This window comes from Cyphomyrmex costatus, unplaced genomic scaffold (genome assembly GCF_001594065.2).
Source record: "Cyphomyrmex costatus isolate MS0001 unplaced genomic scaffold, Ccosl1.0 scaffold143, whole genome shotgun sequence".
Classification (NCBI taxonomy): Eukaryota; Metazoa; Arthropoda; class Insecta; order Hymenoptera; family Formicidae; genus Cyphomyrmex; species Cyphomyrmex costatus.
The window spans coordinates 444,690-466,370 of record NW_017275424.1 but is presented as its reverse complement, the minus strand read 5'-3'; the positions used below and the strand labels follow the sequence as shown (position 1 = coordinate 466,370).

Sequence of the window (21,681 nt, the reverse complement as noted above, 5' to 3'; positions counted from 1 at the left end):
GGAAATTATATAATTAATTAATAAAAAATTTCCCATGCGAAATTACTGCTTGTGTTTTAATGATAAATTGGACATGAACTTCTGCATTCACACAATATACTACAGTAGTTTAATCGGATTGCGTTTCAAAGATCAAAATGATTTCAGCGCGCGGTTTAAAATTACATACCTGTAGTATATAAATTTACACAAAATTATTTCAGCGCTTAAAATCTAATTTTATCGTTTAGGGCCCTTATTTACTAATTATTGTGGAGTCACATAACGGTCTTATTCAAAACTTTGTATTAATTAAAATTAAAATAAGTGGTTTTTGAGAAAAAAATAATTTTAAATAATTAATTTAATTAATTATTTAAAATTAATTTGGAACGAGAATACTTACGATAACTTTTTAAATAAAACAATAAAAACGAAATCTTCTTTCGGACTCTTTTGATTCAAAAAACATAAATTCTTAATAATCCTGGGCACGTGAGAGTTCAACGTGGTTGTTGGTACGTGGGTAATGTGAAACAGAGTTGTAATAAAATCCTTTATTCACATATATTGTTCATTTCTTCATCAAATTTTATTACAACTCTGTTTCACATTACCCACGTACCAACAACCACGTTGAACTCTCACGTACCCAGGATTATTAAGAATTTATGTTTTTTTAAATAAAATTTTCATTTTTTGCAAAAAGAATACGTTCGGTTACAATCCTATATAGATCATTACTGTCCGACAGAATTAAATTCCATGTTATTTATAAACTAACAACGGCCAGTATCCACTGCACACAGGTCTCCCCCACGATTTTTTAATAAAAAGTTTATCGTAGGGGAAAATGGAATAAGGAACAGAGTCCATTGAACTTGCGAGAAAATTATACAAATAGAAATTGGTCGAAATACCTAGAAAAGGAGAAAAAATTAAATATAGATAGAATAAATATATCTTTTATTTTCTCAAGTTAGATACAGTATACATATACCTACTGAGAAACTCATTTAAATCAGATAAAACTTTTTAGTTAAACGATTTTGTTGATTGAATTATTATTTGTATTAATAAAAAAAATATATTAGAAACTAGTACATTATTACAATAACAAAATTTCATACTAATAATGACAAATGCATTCACCTCACTATCTTTTTCAAAAAAAAATTTATATTGCGCTCTCTCTTTAAAAAAAAAAAGATTGTAAAGCTTATAGAACTTTGCTAGAACTAACGAAAACTGTCACTAAATCTGCCATAAACAATCAATACGACGGATCTGTGAAGCTAGCTAGCACGACATTCTGTTGATATAAAAAAAAATTACAACAGTTCCAGTAGTACTTTTCATAGTTATACAGTTTCTTAAAATAAACGATAGTTTCGCATTTTGTAATACTAAAAAATTAAAAACAAAAATATGTCGTGCCAACTTTGAGAATCTAATACCTACAACACTTTCTCCTCTAAAGTACCAAAAAACGACAAATATTATCAATTTTGGCAACAGTTCCAATTAGTATTACTCGAATTCTACTAAAATATATAATATGAAAACAAAATTCCAACAATTACTAATAATAAATTATAAAATTATAAAATTTAAATATAAGTATAACACGACATTTGTAGAAAGAGTCGTATTAGTTGTTTATAACAGTTTTAACGATAGTTTTACTTACTACCGACCGCTATATATTTTTAATCAATTTTTTAATCTCCGTATCTAGCACGACACTTGGAGAAAAAGTAACGTGCTAGTTCTTTATACCAGTTTTAACGCAAGTACAAACTAAAACTTTTTTTTATATCGACAGAATGTCGTGCTAGCTTCACAGATCCCAGCACGACAATTTTTCTACAAGTGTCGTGCTAGGCTCAGATATAAAAAAATCAATAAAAAATATGTAGCGTGTTTAAAAATGATTGTAAAACTTGAAACTCTGTTAGAACTAGCAAAAATGGTTGCTAAATCTGCTATAAACAATCGACACGTTCTTCAAAGTATCGGTCTATTTTCTATGTATAAAACGTATAAAAATTGTAAATTATGTATTGGAATTTTATTTTCAAAGTACGTATATCAGTAGAGTTTATTAGAACTACCGGGAACTGTTGCTAAAAGCCATATCTTCAAAATTGGTTTTTTTATAATATAAAAAATGCGGATCTTTTTTTATTTTCATATATAGAACTGCAGAACTATGAAAAGTGCTACTGGAACTATCCTTATTTTTTTTGATTTTAATAGAATGTGCCAGCTTCACTGATCCTTGAAAAGAGTTAGGGATGGCCTACAGTTATTGACAATGATGTTGAAAATGAAGCAGATCTATTAAAAATCATTCAAGAGATTGCACAGGAACTAATCAATTAATAGTTTTGAATTAATCAATAGTTGTTAGTCATTTTAGAATTTTAATTGTAATTCGACTCTTACTTGCACTGTTTTATGTTATTAATTATTGTTATATAAAAGAGTCCTTGAATTTTTTAAATTATTTGTTTTCAAACCGCAGACTGTAATAATGCGGATAATTATACATTGTAATATGTCTTTTCAACAAGTAAAATTCACAGTTTTCTAGATTTAGCATTTATAGTTGCGTTTCAAGACCGAAATTTTTCGGCGCGCAATATTTCGAGAAAAGGGGGGATACATTTCAGATTATTAGAGTTGCGTTGCAAGACCAACATTTGTTCGGCGCGCAATTTTGGGGGGACTATATATATTAATAGAACGTTATTTCTTTCTAATAGAGAGAAACAGGGCTACGAGCCAATAAATTAAAGAATTTTAACGAATTTATTGGCTCGTAGCCCTGTTTCTCTCCATTAGTTTTAAATTTATTGAGCCTTATTACAATTAATCTACATGTTATTTCTTTCATTGGATAAATATTGCGAAGAATATCACTACTCGTCGACTCGCCATCAGAGGTCTATCGATATTCGCAAATTCTCGTAAGTGCTGAGACACGCGTATATCTCTTTATTTTAGAATCTCGATTTTAACTTACCAAGGCGTATAAGGTAGGCTTCCACTACAATTGTCTTACTGATGAGTCCAGTAGTGGAAGCCGGGGCGAAACGCCAAAAATTACGTGATATTCTTCGCAATATATTAGAATAAATTATCAGAGAAATTTAGAATTTTAATTGTAATTCGATTCTTACTTGCCCTGTTTAATGTTATTGATTAGTCATTTTAATCAAATCAGAAAAGTAAAATATTACTTTTGCAGGAACCTAATAAAAATGGATTTGTTAATGATTTATATTTTAATTATTTAACAACATTAAATAATTACATCGCGTTACTGAATATATAAATTATGTTGGATCGATATATTGTGATTTAATACATCAATTAAACACGTGATTGCTAATTACGATTAAACTTATTGTTAGAGTATCTCTCTCAATATGTGTTTTAAATATAATTATCTCAGAACTATAATAGCGCGCCAATTATATTATATATAGTAAAAATAAGACATTTGTACAAACTTTATTTGTTAATAATTTTTTAATAAATAACGAACAAGGGCTAAAACTTATTTAGAGGTCACTCAGAGTCATGAACTTGATAACATATGTGAAGATCAAAGTCATCGAAGAATTCTCTCCCTATTAGTGCATTCAAAGAATTAAATTTTAGAATTAAAATTTTAATTATAATAATGCAATTTTGATTTAAGGAAACTAACTGAAAGTGAACTAATGAAAAATAATATTTTCACGCAAAGCAAGTTTTCTCAATTACGTCTTAATTACATAGATGAGATCGTTCTTCGACTCGCATTCATGACGATTTCTCTTCTTTCCTCCCCCTCCCACCCCTCACTCTCTCTCATCCGTGTATAACACAATTATGACTTACAGCAAACTCGCGCGAGGTCATCGAGATGATTTATCAGCAAAATTGGAAATTAATTGGCGAAACAACATCTCTCGCTCTGAAACTGAAATTCTCCGCCGCGTTTAAGCGGTTGAGCCAAACGCGCAGTTCTGCCGTGTGCGGCTAAAGATCACAAACGAATTCAATTTGTCGCGTCGCCAATGTCGCTTTCATACTCGACACAATTGCACACGAAGCAATTAGCGGGAACGCTCGGGGAAAAAAGCTGTGTGTGTGTCCGCGAGAAACAGTCGACTGACGAATAGCGTCGAACTCTGTAGCATGAAATTCTACGACGCAAAATGTTCCATTTTCGGCATCGCGCACAAGCTCCTTAAAGTACGTCCTATGATTAACATAATTCTCGACAACGCGCTTTGAAAATCGGAGAGACTTTCTAAAAGCTTTTTTATTTAATACATTTTAATACATTTTACATACATTAGTTTAAATTTCTCTCTTTCTCTTTTAAAGGGTATCTCTATATTATATCTAATATTCATTAATTAAAGAATATTTATTAAGAAATTGATTAATGATGTCAGGAGTATTATAACAAAGATATAAGTAACAAAAAATATAAGAAATATAATGAAAACTACAAGCAAAACGGATTATTTGCACAACCGTTCGTGAGCAAAAAAAGAGAAACGTCAACCAAGTAATTGCTTTTATTCGACGATATTGGATAGATAGTGACGATTATTTAAATTTTAACTCTTGACCGGGGAAACGATGAACAGTCACGTCGATTGCGGATGAGATCTCGGCTTTTGTGTTGGCGATTTCCCGTCGTGAACTATTTTTATTATCAACCTTCGCGCTCGGTGCAATCGAAAATTCACACTCCACAAATACGGGTGTCTCGAAGTTATGCCATTTCTTTTAAGTTAATCTATATAAAAAACAACATTCTATAAGAAATATTTTAAATTCTATTTAAATAAATTCCATTTAAAATCAAAGAATTAAAAAAATTTTTGAAAATTTTTTATAGAATCTCTTATACTTTTACATAATAAGATATAAAAATTAGCGCTTTGTCGTTTTTGCTATTAAAAATTTGATTATAAACATGAAATAAAAATCGATTACAGAAATGCGTCAGATATACATACAATTCACGTTACTTCGAGTATTTTAATTATTATTCAGAGAAAGCGAAGATTATTTTTTCAACATGCAGGGACGCACATATTTAAGAGATTTTTACTGTTCATATTTGTTGTCGCTTTTGTTGCATATTCGCGTCAGGCTATTTATATATCGCGTGAACAGGTCGACAAACGTCAGCCGACACATCAACGACTTACTCGATAACAAACATCGGGCATCGACATCGTCTGATGTCGTACACCGTCGGACGCACCTGGCGGGGCAACGTATGGTAATGCACGCACACACGCATAGGCATCGTTGCAGATATTTCTCGTACGACTATCTTAAACCCTCTGTCTAAATTACTTCTATATCGCGTGTAGATCATATATTTCTGTGAATATTTTCACTTTAATTAATTTAGATTCATTTAATTTCATGCATTTAAATGGGTCCAATATGAGTAAAAAAAATTGTTATTATTGCTTTTGTTTGATTATTCGATGGAAGTTATAAAGATTCCAAAATATATAAGTTGACTTATTGTTATCACGCAATGATTCGAATATGAAAAATAATGTAAAAGATTATCGCAAAGCATTATATCCAACTCGATGTAAAATTGATTTTAAAAAAGATTTAAGATAATTGTTATTTCCATCTTTTTCGAGTCGGGGAAATACATTATCCAAGTATAAAAAATTCTAAAATTTCACAATAAAAATAAGAAAATTAAGAAAACAAAATTGAGGATTATATAATATTATTTAATTTAATCGATTATTTATAAAAATCTATTTTCATTTTTTTTTTAAGTTTTATAAATCCATTTAGGAAACAAATTTATAATTTTATTAAAAACTCACAGAGTGACTGTTAATAAAGTAATGCAATAATTTTTGTCCTATTTACGTCTTTCCTGAAAATTAAGAGCTAGAAGCGCCAGTGTAATCCTTTATACGAGTATATGTATATATTTGACGTGTGTGTCACATCGTTGCACACACATATGCAGCCGTGGAGAAAACACGACGCAACCCGCACACACGCACGTTCTCCTCCTCTTCGTCGACGTGTCAATTTAACGGCTTCCTGTTTTGGCGTCGAGTTTCGTCGTGCACGCACGTTTATCGACCGAAATGTTCCGCGTCCCTTTTGTACCGTATGCGTGCACTGTTAAAGAACGTTGCAGCAGTAAATAGTAATAAAAGAATAGTAAACAATACAGCGGCTAGACAAGAAGCGAACACAAACATGCGGCGTTACCTTTTTTAGTATGTATAACAATTTTTGAGCGTAAAAAAGTATCAATGATTTGTGTACCGATATGACCTTTGTCTAATTCTATAACACGCATTATTCATATACAATAAGTTTTCATTAACAGTCTTGAGCTAAATATAGGTACCGTTTGTTTACAATTAAAAAACGCAATTAAAAAACGAAGTTATCCAAAAAGTAAGTTTGAATATTTTTGAATTATTAAAATGTTGTAATATTAATTTTGAAATAAAATTTTTACGTGTATGTAATAGTTAATTGTAAAGGAATAAAAATACATTGTTTTCTAACTGTATTTTATATTTTCTTTTTTTGTTTTCGTACTTTTCTGCAAGAAAACTAAAGTGACAATTTTTAAATTATATCATTAATTGTCTTAGCAATTAGCGATATATATATATATCGATAGTTTTATTAAGAAAATCCTGACTCTAAATTTAATGTAAAATCGATTGTAAAATTACATACGGCATTGGTAAACTCAAATAATATTAGAACCTTGCTTTTGCGAGGTATAAAATTTAAAAATAGAGAATTCTATTCTTGACATACTTCAGAACTCTCCATTAAAGCAGCGCTTTAGTTTTGTCTTTTCACGCACAATTATATCTAATTATCGGAATTGGATATATATTAAATATCGCCGATACTGAAAGTAAAGGGACATTAATTTAATGCGAAATGAAAAGCTTCAAAGCGCCTTATTGAGAATTGAGAAATTTTGATCCGTCTGCACTTTGAGTTGTATCAAATGTAATCGCTTTCTGTCCGTTTGAACTTTCGCGTTTCACCAACAATAAACATGAGTCCGTTGGCGTTTACTAACCGGTGATTATCGGTGAAATTAACTATGATCGGACATTGTGAAACTTTTTACCGTGGAGGTCTACCGTTCTCTGTACTCGACCATATTTTACCTTTTTTTCCCCCCTTCTTTTTTTCCGCTTTGCTAGCTACTACTATGTCCACGGTGTTATCTCGTATACGAGTTATCTTCTAACTTTCAATGTTTTTCTATGCGTCATACGCTCCCTCGCGTATTCCACTCACTGTCAGAAATTCTAAAGCTATATAACGAATGCCCGCACCCCCATTCTACGATATATCGAACATCCTTTGTATATAGAATCTTCCATACTGTATAATTGTATATGACATTATACAGTAAAAAAAATCATTTTGTATATAGCCTTTAGTCGAAAATATTAATCACTATTCCTTAAATTTATATATATAAGATTCTGACACGTTCTGATGATTCTTCATAAAAAGATTTACAACAAAAAAGTTTCTAGTGATACAAATAAATGCCTTCATGTAAAATATAATTCGTTTTTTATAATTTCATATGTGTTAAAAGAAAGCTTGTGTTAAATAGTAGAGGGACTTGAGAAATATCATGGTTTAACAAAAAAACATTCTAAATAACAATATATGTCATTAAGATATCAAATGAACTAATTAATAAGAAAGAAAGCTTCATGAGTCGGGATCTTGAGTCGGGTTTAAATAAAATTTCGCGCGATGTGAATTTATGTACATATCCAAATCTGTAAATCTGCGCGTTGAAACAATTTTCGGTTTTAAAATGTAATCCTAAACTGAGATAGTAGTATCACAAATTAATTATACAGATATTATAAGCATTTTAAAAAGTTGTAATACACTTGAATAATGTAGATATAAGATATAAAATATAAATACGCAATATATGGCACATAATGCATTTAGGACTGTATATCAATTATCTCTCTCTTATTATGTTAATATATATAAATATTAAATATTTTACTATAGAAAGTGCTATAAAAATTATACAACATTTTGATTGAACACTGATAGTTAATTGTATAGGTATCATTTCTTCATACCTTAAATCGTATTTTTTAATTTCTATTGGAATCTCTCGGCTGCTAAGAGTCGAATACAATCTGTCATACTTATTTATATTAAGAGATTTTCGTTTCATGGTACCTGGAAAAACATCCTTGGTATCGGGAGTGTAGGGATGAATCCAACCGTTTCTCTGCTGGATGATGCATTGAAACATGATGCCGTAAATATTTCACAGACTTCTATCCGTAAAAAAGAAATCCGTTTACCAAAATGCGTCGACTCTCTTCCAAAGACGAGACAGTCTCTTCTTGTCACGGAGCGTACTTAATCTAGATTACACATCTGTGAGATTTTTATCGTGAATCGTGTCGCACAAGTGCGCGGCCAATCAAAAAGATCGCATTTTAATCTCAAATAATGCAGATTTCGATGGATAGTCGTCGCTCTGTTGTGGATTCTGCTGCAGAAGTTGCCATATCATTCAAAAGAACGTATTCGCCATGAATGGTACTTTTCGCAGTAGGAACTACTCTCTCTCTTACTTCGATTTCTTCCGCATTTGCATGCTGAAGAAGGAAAAAGGTGTCCTCTCTTCGTTGTTCAGTCAAGATAAGCTTTTACGTCGCCATCGACGTCCGATATCCGGCGACGTATTACGGCTACGTTCCGAAAAGAGACAGTCGCAATTAAGCGTAAATCTCGCGCGTAACTTATAGAACTGTATAAACACAGCTCTAAGTCGTTGAACCGTACGACGGCGTTCCATCGAAGGCCACCGCCGTTGCTGTCATTCTCAGGACGATCCTGCCTGCACAATTCCGCGAACCTCGACGATCCTGGTTCATCTTCCTCGTCTCCACTTTTTATTGTCGATCTCCGGGAGAGAATAATACCTTCGTGAATTCTTCCTGTAATCGATATGTTGCTTTCTTATCTTTCTCTCGTCCTTCCTATCCTTAATTTCTCTCTGTGGATTAATCTCACAAGCGATGATTCCGTCTCATCTTTCGTCCTCTTTTATAAATCAATCTCCCGTTAACTCGTATTTCTTTAATTGATTTAGATATTTTGGTAATTGTCAATCTTATTTTGTTCTTTAATGAATATATCTTATTCTCTTTCCTTTTATATGACAGCTGTAATCCTTAGCTTATGAGGATTGGACTGATTAGTGACGAAATAGCATATCAATAAGTTACATAATTCGATACATAATGCTTTCGGCGTTATAAATGTTGCTGCTAGACGTTTATATTTGTCTTAATTTTACAAAACACACTCATTTTATACGTTTTCATTTTGAGTAGATAAATATTATTTGTGTATATGAAACACTAATTTCGTTTTGCCTTCACTTCTCGGAAAAAAATCATTCCTGAACGAGGAACGCACCGCAGTTCCTGTCTATTCTTCTTCTCCATGCAAGAACATTGCTGTTATAATTTTGTTGCACAAACGACGCCGGGCGCAGTTCCTCTCTTCTTTATTACGACGGGCAAAGGACACCACCTGTACGCGTATTAGTCTTCAGAGATGCGCTGGGACGACGTCCTTGGGAAACGCACTTGCCACTGCGGTCCCTCTTTCTTTCCCTCTCGCCGGAAGGAAAGGAAAGAGAGAGAAAAAGAGAGAGGGGGGGGGAGAGAGAGAGAGGAAGGAGGAGCGAGGGTGTAATACTCACAATTTCCCACGCTGTCACGTTGAAGTGATAGACGGACACCGACGAAGCACACACATACTCACACCACAGAAGAGATCAGTCGGATAATTCTCGACGCGAAATGTCCTACGGAAATATCGCTGTGTCGGAAATTCACAACCGACGATCACCACGTCCAGGATATCGAATTGTCCCGTGCTCGTAACGCCTCACAAACGCGGAGAGAGAAAGAGAGAGAGTTGCGATCAGGACAGAGTTTTTTTTGACTCTCCCAGAGAGCTCGTTGTGAATATAGGAAATGGAGGCGCTAGCAATGGTATCGTATCCGTGATCTCGCGTACCGAGCGCATCCTACACAATCAACGACGAGAAAATCTCTTAAGAGAGACAGAGAGAGAAGAATCCCTTCTCTCTCTTTCTCTCCCCCTCTCTCTTTCTCTATATGTATGTGTATATATATTTCTCTCTCTCCTGATGGCGAACTCCTCTTAGCTCTCGAGAAGAAAACCGGAGCCGGCGACAGGACAAAACGAAATAACAGAGTGGAGCGAAACGAACGGAGCACAGTTTCCCTCGACACGGCAGTATCGTCGCTCCTGCGGCGGCGACGACGACGACGACGACGACCACGACGACGACGACGACCACGACGATGACGAGGAGAGACCAGAGGAGGGTGGCTGGTCGGGTGGATGGCTGGGATCGAACTAGATGGCTCGTCGCCAGGCAACCGGATTTTCCCTCTCGGTCTCTCGCACGCACGAGTACGACTCTCTTCCCCTTCTTCCGCTCTCCTTTCTGGTCCCCGTTAGCTCGCTCGCTCGCTCGCTCGATTGTTCTCTCTTCTTCGTCCGCTGGTTCGTCATTCCACTCCGCTCCGCTAGTTGCGGACTCTCCTCCCGCGCAACGCTACTCGCTCGCCCGTTTTCTCCCCCTCTTACCTCTTACCTCTTCCCGACCTCCCTCCTCCCTCCCCTCCCGGGAACCACGTATACATCACCTGCATAGTACACCGGTTCCTCCGCTGTGATTCTCTTGCTTACCCTTCGCGAGCCGAAGGATGTGGCGGAGAATTCTCCCTCACCACTTCTTCCTCGGAATCACGACGCCACATCGCGAACGTATGCGCTGCACAGATGCTTATATGAGAGGAACATCCTGAACGCATCTTGTTTGACAACAGTGCTCGATTGTTTACACTTATCACATTTCACTTTTAACTTTGTCGTAGTAATCTGTGGCGACGACTTGACTTTATTCGAGAATATGTGTTAGAATACATCATCTTGCAATTAGCAATATCTACTATACTGAGCTTTATGAGCGATAAGAAGATCAATGACTTTCCGTTACTTCTTTCAATGTTCAGTCTGGCCGCGGTCGCAACGCAAAATGACACGCAGAAACTAAATAGTACGATCCCTCGCTCTCGATACTCGAGCTACTCACGGCATAACAAACATTTGCCGAGTCGTATGATAAAGATAAGATATACGTCATATTTGTTACGTATTTTAATTGCATTACGCGTACCAGTGGCGGCGACAAAGTTGTTGCCGGAAAATATTTTCGCCAAACATTGTCGAAGTTTGCTCCCGTAAAACTTGGAATAATTTATAATTTTCCGCTTAATCCTCACTCGTTAAGATCGCAACTTTCGTATAATATGCGACCTACAAGTCAACTTTATCAAGTCTAAACACGCGTAAGTTTTTATACTCTTTCTCTCTCTCAATAATTCCTCGGCTGACCTTTTTGGTGTTAATTACTCCTTCGAGCTATACCTACTACTATCAGCGTCCTAGTGAGATGCCGGTCGCGGAGAAATCGTTTGCAATTCGCACTTTTCAGCATCTGGCTGACCGGCACTTTCTACGTTCTACCTGAAGGCGCGAGAGACTGCTGGTTTTTAGGCGGAAAAAATGTCGAACCGAAACTCGGAGAAACTCAGTGTGTCGATGTCCAGGTGTACGATACAGGAATATCCCCCCAATTATCCATCATCTACAGCAAGACAGCAGAGGAAAAGAAATAATACCAGTGACGTGTGTAAATAGAGATAGGTAGATATCATTATTTATTGTGTGTGTATGTGTGTTTGTGTGAGATAGAGAGAGAGAGAGAACAGAATGCAGTAAAAGTTTACTATGTGCTCCGGAAAGTACGCCCTAGGAACAAGTAACGATCGAATGAAAGGAAGTAATTTAATCAGGATACAATAATATGATAGGATTGTAATGAGAACAAATAACTTTAAAAAGTAAATCTATATTATACTGATTATACAGAAAAAAATGTAATAATAATTTGAAAGATAAAGCTGGCTATTTAAGACTGTAATTAAACAAACACACGCGTAATCAAGCAAGAATTACAACGTTGATGATATGATAATTATGATAATACAACAGTTTAGCGATTTATTTGATCTCCTAAAATATATTTTTTTCTCCGAGTTATATAAAAATTAGATCAAGAAGATACGATTGAAATATTTATCAAATAAAAAATGAATAAAGTGAATTGTTGTTTGTAATGACAGATACAAAACTGCAAATAGTATGCAATAATAATCGAACACGCAAATATCTGTCAACTACTTAGATGGAAAAACGGCGATAGAGAGGCAGATCGGTGCAGGGATCAATGGATACTACTCCACAACTTCTTCGTCTCTCTCTCTCTCTCTCTCTCTCTCTCTCTCTCTCTCTCTCTTTTTTCTCTCTCTCTCTCTCTCTCTCTCTCTCTCTCTCTCTCTCTCTCTCTCTCTCTCCTTTTTCTCCCTCATTCAGACTCGCCGACGTTGCGCTCCTGTACCGTGCCCTACCCTGTATCGAGTGTCCAACCCTCGAAGCGTGACCGTGACTGTGACTCTCTGGTGTGTGAAAGAGCAGAGTGCGCGTGTCCGCGTTGCATCGACGCCACCGCTGTGGCTGCCGGTTTTTATGCGCATAGCACGCGATTCTCTGTAACGTGATGCATTCACCGTAACGAGATCCAAATGAATAAAGACTGCGTATAAAAATTTTCTCGCGAGCATTAAGAACTATTCTCACAATTATGATTACTACTTTTTCCATTTGCGTGAACCAGAAAGTGAATTTCACCATTTATAAGCTGTATGTACACGGAAAAAAAAAAAAAGAAGTGTTTAATTTTAAGATATTAAAATGCTCTATTCTCGTCTCCGTTTTTTAAACATTTAAGGAGATCCTAAAGATTAGTCATAGTGTAAGTAGGATTTATAGACGGTTTATGTATAAATAAGTTTCCGCCGTTTGACAAAAGATGGCGCCAACAGTATGTTATGGTTAAAATTGTCTGCTGTAAAACGTCATATCGTAAGGTTGGACATCTGGCAACAACATAACCTTGAAATATTAGCGATTTTGTATCAGTATCATATATCTTTTTTCATGTGAAAATGTCAAGTTTTGAGCCGAATAAGCGTCATTTGCGGGAGCTTCTTTAATTTGAAGAAATCTGCAGCTGCTGAGACCCATCGATTGCTTGTATAGAAGCATATGGTGAGGCTGCCTTAAGTGATCTATATCCTTTCATTCTGTTCGATATATTACGCGTCAATGTGCCTTTCGACGCGAGATTACTCCAACCTTGAACGCGATTGCGAGATAAAGGCGAAACAATAATCTAAAATTACGGCGATGTCCGCGGTGTCGATTGCGAGAAACGTATTTTGGGAGCACGATTAAATCTCTATTAGAGACGCAAACGTTCGAAATTCAATAGGCGTTCGTCGTTCTCACGGCTGTAAACTTCTCTATGCAACCTTTGTTACCTACGTCGCGGCCTACCCACGTGAAAGACCGTAAGGCGCCAACCGGCTATTTTCAGCACAGATTTCCGGACTGATTTTAGTTTTCGTGCACGCCCACGACACATACGATCAGAAACGGAAACAGCATGCTTAACTCTTTTCTCACTGGAGAGTTTTTCACTATCCCTCACTGACTACCCGCGTTCACGTGACTACACATCATCTCTAATGCCTGTTTCCACCAATGCAGATTAACTTTAATCTCGGTTTAACTTACTGTTCATCTTTTTCTAATTATAAAAATTAGAAAAAGATGAAGAGCAAATTGAACTGAGTGAGATTAAAGTTAATCTGCATTGGTGGAAACGGGTATTAGTCTACTCTTCCTAGGGATATCAAAAAGCTCTTGCGCTCTTCAAAATACCATAATTATCTATAATTACATAATTTCATCATTAGTTTACTATAGGTAAATTATTTAAAATCAATTTATTAGTTTTATATCTACCTATAATCTTCCTCTATATATTTTTGAATTTTCAACAAGATATATCTGTAGAAATTTAAACATATAGCGAGAAGCAAAGCCATATTTTTTTTGTAAATTTTTTTAATAACAAAAAAATGTTCACAATATCTACCATATAATACAACAAAATATATATGTGAGTATAATAATTATTCCTATTAACTTGGACCTCCATCATCGCAAATCGAGTTGGGATATGATAAAAAATTTAGCTATTTTGTATGTGTGTGAAACTGGCGTATCATTTTGTGGAAACTTATTAAATATTGAGAGTTTTGAATGTATTTTCAATAATTCAATAGTTCTACAGATGGGTAAACTAATATACTCGTGGTTCTGCCCTTTAAAGCGGAAAAAAGCGAAAAAACAAACGCCTGAAACGCCAGGTTCACAGCAGCATCTCACTTTGTCCTACGCAAACTGTGACCACAAATTCTTGCAGGATTTTAAAAGATACACGGTTTTAATTTTTTGTCATATTTTTCCCTAAAAATTAACTTTTCAGGGAATATGTGTGAAACACTGGCCGATTTTCGAAGTTCTGTGAGGCTTATAGTATATCTTATCATATGGATCTTAATGTGTGTCCTAACGCCTTCCGACTGGGCGCCGAGTGGCGCTTAGTGTAATTGATTCACGATTTATAGATCTGAGTTCAGTTCCACTTGCGCTTACACGCGATTTTTCACATGTAAGGAATCGAAAATAGCTTCACCTGGTCATCAAAGAGATCTACGGCGCCGTTCGAATCCGGCGTTAAAAATTGTAGGTCCTCCCATATATCAGTAGATATATGTATTTCGGAAGAAAGCGGCAACCCACCGGCGGGAGTAGCTCTGCCAAGAGAACATTCTCTCAACGAGAGAATGTCACCACGTTCAGATACGAGCAATAGGACCAAGAACGCCTTCTGAAGAGAAAGAAATCGGCCAGCGACTCTCCCTGGAAAGCGTCTTTCTCGAATGATAAAAATTATTTAAAAAATTAACCAATAATTTATATCATCAGACTCTCTTCGGAAAGCGTTTGTTTTTTCGCTTTAAAGAACAGAACTATTAGTTTACTCCATCTAGAACTAAAGAACTATTAAAAATACATTCAAAACTCTCAATATTTAATGAGTTTCCACGAAATGATACGTCGGCTTCACAAACACGACTTAACTCCAATAGAAATCTGTTTTTGGGGAAACATTTGTAAAACGAGATATGTTAATATATTATCTAACAACAAGAATTTTACCATAATGCACAATAATCAGCATCAAAATTTTAACGAGTTTTCAACTTTCAAAATTAAATATTTAGCTGCAATAATTAAGCGCAAAATTTCTGCGGTCTATTGTAGTTTTTTAAATGTAAATTTTGAAAGATATTTACGTGCTTCAACAAATAAACTTGCTTAATTCTCAATACACTCTAATTGAAAAATTTACATTAATCCCTTTGTAATTAATTTATTCAGAAGAGCAAATTTTGCAATCACAGATGTAATGCAAATACCATTATATGCGAATGTCTGATCTCCCGAGTCAAGTTTGAATCAATATTTGATCTGAGAACGATTCGACTAGGTGTGTCTGTTGTACATCGTAGCCTTCGTATGGACTGACATTCCATGCAATAGTACTGCAACTTTCTGCACTTGATCACCTCTCACCATGTTCCACCAACGACAATAACATGTTCACGATACTTAATAAACGCGCAATATCTTTGCAGTTCGAATTATACGCATGGACTCTTTACCCGTTATTTCATGTTATTAAAAGTATGAAGAAAAATAGGCAAAAAAAACTTGAAAGTATGGAATGCCAAGTTCACGTTTTCGCAAAACGGAGAAAAAATCCTAACTTTTTTTTTCAAGTAAGACCGAAAAAAGTTTAAATACTTTTTAACATAATTCTTATAGCGTTATCCAAAACTCTAAAGAGAAATAATAAAAAAATTGTTTGTTTGTATTAATAAAAACTCCAAAAATTTTAATGCAGAATGAAAAATAATCATAACTCTATCAGTTTTTTGTAAGAAGAGGGTTTGCGCCTCGAATGATAAAGATAATTGCTAGAGCTATTGTAGAGCTATTCAAAATTCTTAACAAAAGCTGGAAAAACAAAAAAAATGTTTTAGTGCATAGATACTTATGGTAAATTTTGGCTCGGAAAATGAAGATGACTGTAACTTTTTCAGTTTTAGTGCTTCGAATGATAAGAATAAATGTTAAAACTCTTATAACGCCTACTAAAAATCCTTATCGAAATGCTGGAAATCTAAAAAAAATTGTTTATTCATAGGTACTGAAAATTTCTAAGTATCCATAAATTTCCAGCACTTTATTAAGAATTTTGAGTACAATTGAATTTGAGTCGAGAAAAGTTCTAATATGTAATTATTTTTAACATTCAAAACGTAAAAATTAAAATTGAGAAAATTATGGCCATTCTTTATTTTCCAAAATTTTGTAAGTATCCATGAAAGCAAAAAATTGTTTTCGGATGTGCAGCATTTTGTTAAAAGTTTTAAACTAAAATTGTCTTTATCATTTAAAGCGCAAAAATCAAAAGTGAGAAAGAGTTATGGTTATTTTCATCTTGAAAAATCGAATTTTTTAAATTCTCATAAACAAAACTTTTTTAAAACTTTATAAAATTATTTTTTAAAACTCTATAAAATTCTGGATAGCGCTGTAAAAGTTTTATTAAAACGTATTATCTTCTTTCGCTTTTACTTGGAATAAAAAGATTATGAATAATTTTTGTATCACAAAAATGTAAAGTTGGCACCTCATACTTCTAGTGTTACACATAAAAAAAAAAAACGTATGTATTTAAACGTACATTGGTATAAATATTCTATTGTTACTATTTTTTTTTATGTAAGAGAACGTTAGAGCAATGATCAAACTTTTTCGATAATATAAACTTTTTAAATTTGAAATTTAAAATCTCGATAATATAAGTGATAATTTTAATTCATTTCTTATATTATCGTTCTGTTTTGTATATGTACAGCGTCATATCTCTCGCAAGATACAACATCACCTACTATTAGACACAATTATTGCTCTGTTTACCATTTAAAATCTTCGCTAAAAACATATGTATAAATAACTACAGTTAAATATATCATAAATCTTTTTTAAGCTTTTTTTCAACCTTATTTCTATGAACTTACAATTAGTTGAAATTGAATTATAAACAGCTAAAATAAATTAACAAATTAAAATTAACAATAAACCTCCCAGGTCAAGAATAAATTGAGCAATAATGGTTGTTAAATATATCTATAAATTTATTATAATGATAACATTAATATACGGTACGTTTCGACTTCACAGAGTCCTCATCAGCCGTAAAAAACCCCTTAACAGATGAAACCAATTTCCTCTTAAGACATCCAAAATTACTACGACCACACTATATGTCCTAACTGTGCAGATGGTCACACGTTAGTGACGAGTTGTCGAAACGTACCGTATATTAATGTTATCATTATAATAAATTTATAGATATATTTAACAACCATTATTGCTCAATTTATTCTTGACCTGGGAGGTTTATTGTTAATTTTAATTTCTTACAATTAGTGTTACTCGTTCACGTAAAATCCGACGACCTTCGTGAATTAAGCACCCAGCTTTTTATAAATTCAATTTTTTATTAAAAATGATAGTATTTCGCTCGTAGTTGTTTGTAGTAACAATAATTTTGTGTGTTTGCAGTTTTATATATGTATTAAAAAACATAAAATTTTTTAAGAAATAATTGCCGCCTGACTTTATAAGGTAAAAACATGTGTCAACAATTTTTTTACCTTAAAAGTCGAGTGACAGCCGTTTTTTCAAAATTTTGTATTTTTAAATATATATTACACAAGCAATACGAACAATATTATTATTACTACAAACAGTTACAAACGAAATACTATCATTTTTTAAATAAAAAATTTATAAAAAATCGAGTGCCAAATTCACAAAGATAAGCTTTTCCCTTTTGCTTTCTTTTTTTTTTAATTTTGAGGCTTTGTATTAGATAGATATCCGGAAAATATCTGGTATCCGACCGGATAATTGCCCTCCCGGATATCCGACTGAATATCGGATATTCAGTGTCACATTTTTTTCAAATATCCGATAATTTTATAATCCAGTGCATCCCTAATTATAAAAATTTTTAAGTATTCATTTTTAACTCTTTTCTCTCGTACTTAACTCGCTCTCGACGAAATGCATAACTCAAGAAACGAGATAATTCTGTTCAAGATCCGTCTGAACTTTTCGAACAGTATTGATATACTTAATGACATATGTATGTATGTGTTTCACATAAACCGACGTCGTGCCTTCCGTTCACGATACTTGGAAACAGAAAGGTTTCATCATTTCTCTCTCGCGTTATGCGTTCCGCACAAGGAAATTAGTAACCTGCCGTTTTTGTGTATATTATGCCTCTTCGGCAAACAAATCGCACCTGTTCACACGTCGAAATATATCGCACTCGTTAATCTTCATAAGGAGGATTACAACATACGACGTAAACTGCCGCGTCGAAATAGCCTCGCTCGTAATTCATTTTATTCATACCTAAAACAACTAATTGAAAATTCGTTATCATTCACGGAACTTTGTCCTTAAGAGTGTTATCTAAACAACAGAAGTTATTACGCGAGAATGTGCAAGGGAAAAAACAAAACGTTGCAACATGAATCCGCGTATTATTTACGATAAGAATGAGATACGCTAGCGTTTTGTTTTTAAGATCTCTATTTATAGAGTAAGTAATAATTTCTCACGCTGCGCGTTCATTTGGCGCGAGACACTATCTTGTCTTTTTGATCTCATCTATTAAAATTAGAGGAGATCCTAATACGCAGTTTATTTCATTTTCAAAGAATATCCCAGTATTCGTAACAATATTTTCGTTTTTTTAGTTGGAAAATCTAATTTATTAAGAATGTTAGATCTACAACTTAATTCTCGGCTCCTTTTACCAAGTTTCGATGTAAAATTATAAAAGAACAAATATTAACCTAATCAAGATAATCCCCTCACTTTCCACACATCTTCTTCGCTATCTTTCAGGCAACTGTCGGATTTTGCTTTGGAAAAAGATGATTGTTTTGATTCGATGAATTCTATTATATTATTTAAAAAAATTGAAATTGCCATTTTAGAATCGCTTTTTATATTTATTGTACGACACAGAGTTTTCACTTAGAGCCAAGCAAATCATTTCTTCAACTGGAGCGCGAAAAGAAGGTAATGCCTCAAATGATGCATGCTTCTAAAACGACATAGTTTTCACTATCATTTTTTGAGGTTAGATTCGCAACACCGACACCTATTGCGCCTTATTTTAACGCTTAAGGATGACGCTTCGAAAACAACTGGCGGGAAAAAGATTGAAATTTGAATAAATGCTGCAGTGGATTGAATATAAGGGCCGAGAATTAAGTTGTAGACCTAAAGCCCGTGTCACACTACAGACTGTGGACGAGGATCAAATTGAGATTGCGAATCGCGTATCGAAATTCAGCCAATCAGGATAAAGCTGCTTTGTTTTGATTGGCTGAATACCGATGCGCGATCCGCAATCTCAATCCGATCTGCGTACGCAATCTGTAGTGTGACACGGGCATAACACATCTTCATGCACGTACGCGCTCTCTCTCTCTCTCTCTCTCTCTCTCTCTCTCTCTCTCTCTCTCTCTCTCTCTCTCTCTGTCTCTCTCTCGGCACTACACTTCATTATATAAAAAAAATAGAAATTTCTATGTTAACTCAATTTAATAAACAACTACCTTAATTTCTGTTAATGTACTTTTACATGACAGCATCAAATTTTGTGAGCTGGCTTATTAGTCGATTTTGACAATCACGTGACCTGTTTTTAGCGAATAGTAAGCTTACAATGCTCGATGCTTAACGCTTGACGTTCCTATGTAATGACACGTTTATATTTGCTTCAACAGCCTTGGAATATCTTCTTTCATATACTATACCTGCATATTTTGTAACCTAAAAACATAGCCGATAACAATCGCGTTTAAGGAGTTAATAGTGTATCTTAAAACTGGTTAAAATTACAAAAATGAATAAATTCACTAGATGAGAGGATCAATAAAATTATAAATATATATTCTAGAGTAAATTTGCTCATTTTCATAATTTTCATCTTGTTTTGAAATACGTACAATCGATCCCTAAAATCGAATATTTAAAGAAAACTATACAATAGGTTACCGTATCTTACTCTGATTTTGTTGCACATTAACTTGACCCTGGTTTACATTAAGCATAAGGTATAATTAATCAAAAAGTCCACGTAACGGAATAACAAATTTTAATTTATGTAATACCAGAATAAATACTTTAGTCACAAAGTGTCACAAGTATAATTTCAAAATTAATAGTTCAGATTAGATTGATTGTCGCAACAATCTTCTGATCGACTTGTGAGAGAGAAAGAGAGAGATGTAAAATCAAAGTTATAGCCTCGCGTCTAACATAGGATTAAATATTCTCAGACAATTTTGTGGGGAGAGAAGAACTAAAAATCACAAACATGTTCTCTATTTTATATTCCGAACAAGCAACTCGTATAGGGTGACCATCTTTTTCTCGAACGTGTACTCTTTTTATGGGCGTCCGGGCGGGTTTTCAATGTGTACTCTTTTGACTCTTTACAGTAGACTTATTATAATTATATTTACAATATTATGATTTACAGTAAGTCGTTAATGATGTAATATTTTAACGAAAAAACCTGCGTTAAAACTCGTGATTAAAATGTTCTTGTGATAAATAATATGTTTAGGATTTAAGATTTTTATTTATAAAGAAGCACGCGCGCGCTAAAAAGAGATGAAAAAAAACGTGTTAAACAGTAAAACATGAAATATATAATTGATGCAATGTCGTGTATATCAAATGCCTGTCCATCTCATGCATTGTATGTTTATCCATTTTATCCTTCTTTTTTTTTTTTTTTTTGGTCGGTGATGTACTACTTTTGTATTACTTTTTCACTACGAATGTCCTACTTCACAAATATAGCTTATATGGTCACCCTAAACTCGTATCCCTTTCTTCATAATAACGTGATACTTCCAAAGTGCGATGTTCCAATACGATATCCAAAAGAACGATTCTTTTATACCTCTGTATAGAATTTAATTACCGCGACTCGAAAATTCGTCAATATTTGAGAAAGGCTGCAAGCGCTCCGTGATTATTCTCGCGAGAGAGAGCGTTATATCTTTTTAATACGGTAATGATCGATTATTGGAAAATGTTTATTTTAGGAGAGCGTATCCGACGTGACGAGCGACAAAGCTATTGGAATTCACGTCTCGCGCATACGCTAACTCAAGTGCACGGGCATAACGAAGTCGGCAAAGAAAGAAAAAAAAAGAGAGAAGAAAAGGCGTTAAGAGAGAGCTCACTGTTGAAGACGAGTAGCTTCCGCGTGGAGCCAAGCCGCTTGATGGGTGACTTGACGCCGTCGATCTCCTCCTCGTCCATGATCCCGCGCCGGCGACGGCAATGTGCGGCCTCCTCGATTTCCTCGGGCTCTCTCTTTCTCACGGGGGGGGTGGGGGGGGGGGGGGGGGC

At 34.4% G+C, this 21,681-nt stretch overlaps 1 protein-coding gene across 3 annotated transcripts in view; it reads right to left on the bottom strand.

Moving 5' to 3' along the window:
• The window catches only part of LOC108783195 (SLIT-ROBO Rho GTPase-activating protein 1), a 78,399-nt gene extending 56,808 nt beyond the window's left edge, over nucleotides 1–21,591 (bottom strand). Inside the window, exon 1 of one of the 3 annotated variants that reach the window (XM_018551698.1) lies at nucleotides 21,513–21,591. In XM_018551698.1, the coding sequence (XP_018407200.1) occupies nucleotides 21,513–21,591 (79 nt within the window). Of the gene's footprint in view, nucleotides 1–8,241; nucleotides 8,725–9,784; nucleotides 9,930–21,512 lie in introns of those variants that run through there. The other 2 variants (XM_018551700.1, XM_018551699.1) reach the window with 2 other exon arrangements.
• Nucleotides 21,592–21,681: the final 90 nt, after the last annotated feature.